General features: G+C 42.0%; 1 protein-coding gene across 1 annotated transcript in view; it reads left to right on the forward strand.

The window, feature by feature from the left end:
- LOC106524471 (VPS10 domain-containing receptor SorCS1) overlaps window positions 1–1,770 on the forward strand; it is a gene marked incomplete at its 5' end in the record, with an annotated part of 97,122 nt that overhangs the window by 47,883 nt on the left and 47,469 nt on the right. Inside the window, 1 exon segment of the mRNA XM_014018281.1 lies at window positions 1,189–1,265. Within this exon segment, the coding sequence (XP_013873735.1) occupies window positions 1,189–1,265 (77 nt within the window).

Here is a 1,770-nt window from a genome sequence, read left to right on the forward strand (position 1 = left end):
GCTAAAAACATAGGCAGTAAGCAGGGAGTGGAAGGGAGGAGTGTGGCAAGAATTTTACCAGAAATATGTCATTAATGACCGTGGCATAGGCTATTTAACCGAACGTTCCAGCATGAAGGGATGCATATCACCCGCCTCCTTTAGTGTGAGTGAGAAACAAACAGGTCAGACCTCCAGGTGAGCTTTGTGCAGTTTCATGATGATCTGCGACAAACAACATCTGTAAAATTCACTGAAGTAAACATGTTTTATCTGTTAATGTTAATAAAACATGCTGGAGATGATGCTAACAAATATCAGCTCAGCCTCTGATATACTATATGTTTTCTTTGTTCTGTCGGCTGCAGCAGCCAGTTTAGCTCCAAAAGTTAAGGTTTAATAAAGTCTGTTCAGTGATTTATGAGAGATTTTGTTAAAAGAGCAGACAACTAAACACAGACACAGATGAAAACATTTTAATCTGTGTTTTTGGTTTGTTGGACGTGTAAAACTTCATCTTTTCTCTACATTTTTATCTGTTTTATTGATTATTATACGAGTTTACAGGTAAAGTCAGARCAGGGTGAGCACATAAAGGAACAGTTACAAGCAGTCTGTGTCATGAAATCATAATTGGTTTGGTGTAAATTGAAAATTAATGTCTGTTTTTGTCCATAAAAGCACTTCTCCTGTGGGATTGTTGCTGAAACTTTGATTACTCTCTCTGCAGCATGAAAACATAAACAGAGACATCATTTATTTTTAGTTTGAACTGTTGAGAAACACTTTTTCTAGGTTTAATCCTAAACTGTGCTCTGAGTTTTGACTTTCAGCTGTAGTGTGTGAAGAAAAGCCTTCCTTAAGGAGGGTTCACACCAGGGGACAATCACAGCAGTGMAAATGTGCCACCTGGCACCAATTACAGGCTGAATTAAAGCAATTACAGYCTTTTGCTGTGGAACGGCAAAGCTTGTGTTAATGTGGTCCAAACTGCTGAAAGATGAATACAGTAATCAGGATTTATTGGTTAATTCTGGAGCGTGGGCAAATGTCACACAGCACAGCAGATCTGCTGAAGCACTGCAGTTACAGTGGTGGTCTGCAGCTGCAGAGTGAGCCCTGCTGCTGAAACGCCACCACACTTTAGACTTCCTGGTTCTACGCTAGGCTGCCCCCCTCCTCAGCTGATTTTATTCTGTTTCCTCACAGGCTCCATCGGCTCTGAGCTGACCAGCAGTAACGTGAGCGTGTTCATCACCTCGGATGCAGGGAACGCGTGGAGACAGGTGACGGCTCTTTACTGCTGCAGGTTTGAGATGTAACCTGGACTGGGGCTCTAGTCACTGGAGCTGCAACATTAAATAACAGAACTTCTGTTGTGAATTTAGTTTTTTATATGAAATATTTATATGTTTTGTTTTTACCAGTCATYATTCCATATGTGGCAGGACTTTCAGAGAAACTGAGACGTTTATTCTCTAAACATGACGTCCCAGTGGCTTTCAAACCCCAAAACACGTTGCGACAAAGCTTAGTTCACCCCAAAGATCCAGTTCCCTGGCAAAAACAGAGTAATTTAGTGTATGCTGTTAAGTGTCAGGAKGACTGTGATCAGTTATACATTGGGAAACAAAACAGCCACTGTGCAACAAAATGAGCCAGCACAGACGAGCTACCTCGTCGGGTCAGGACTCTGCAGCTGACACTCATCTACAGGTCAGGACTCTGCCATTTACACTCATCTACAGGCCAGGACTTTGCAGTTTACACTCATCTACAGGCCAGGACTCT

The sequence above is a fragment of the Austrofundulus limnaeus genome, unplaced genomic scaffold (assembly GCF_001266775.1).
Source record: "Austrofundulus limnaeus strain Quisiro unplaced genomic scaffold, Austrofundulus_limnaeus-1.0 Scaffold189, whole genome shotgun sequence".
Lineage (NCBI taxonomy): Eukaryota > Metazoa > Chordata > Actinopteri > Cyprinodontiformes > Rivulidae > Austrofundulus > Austrofundulus limnaeus.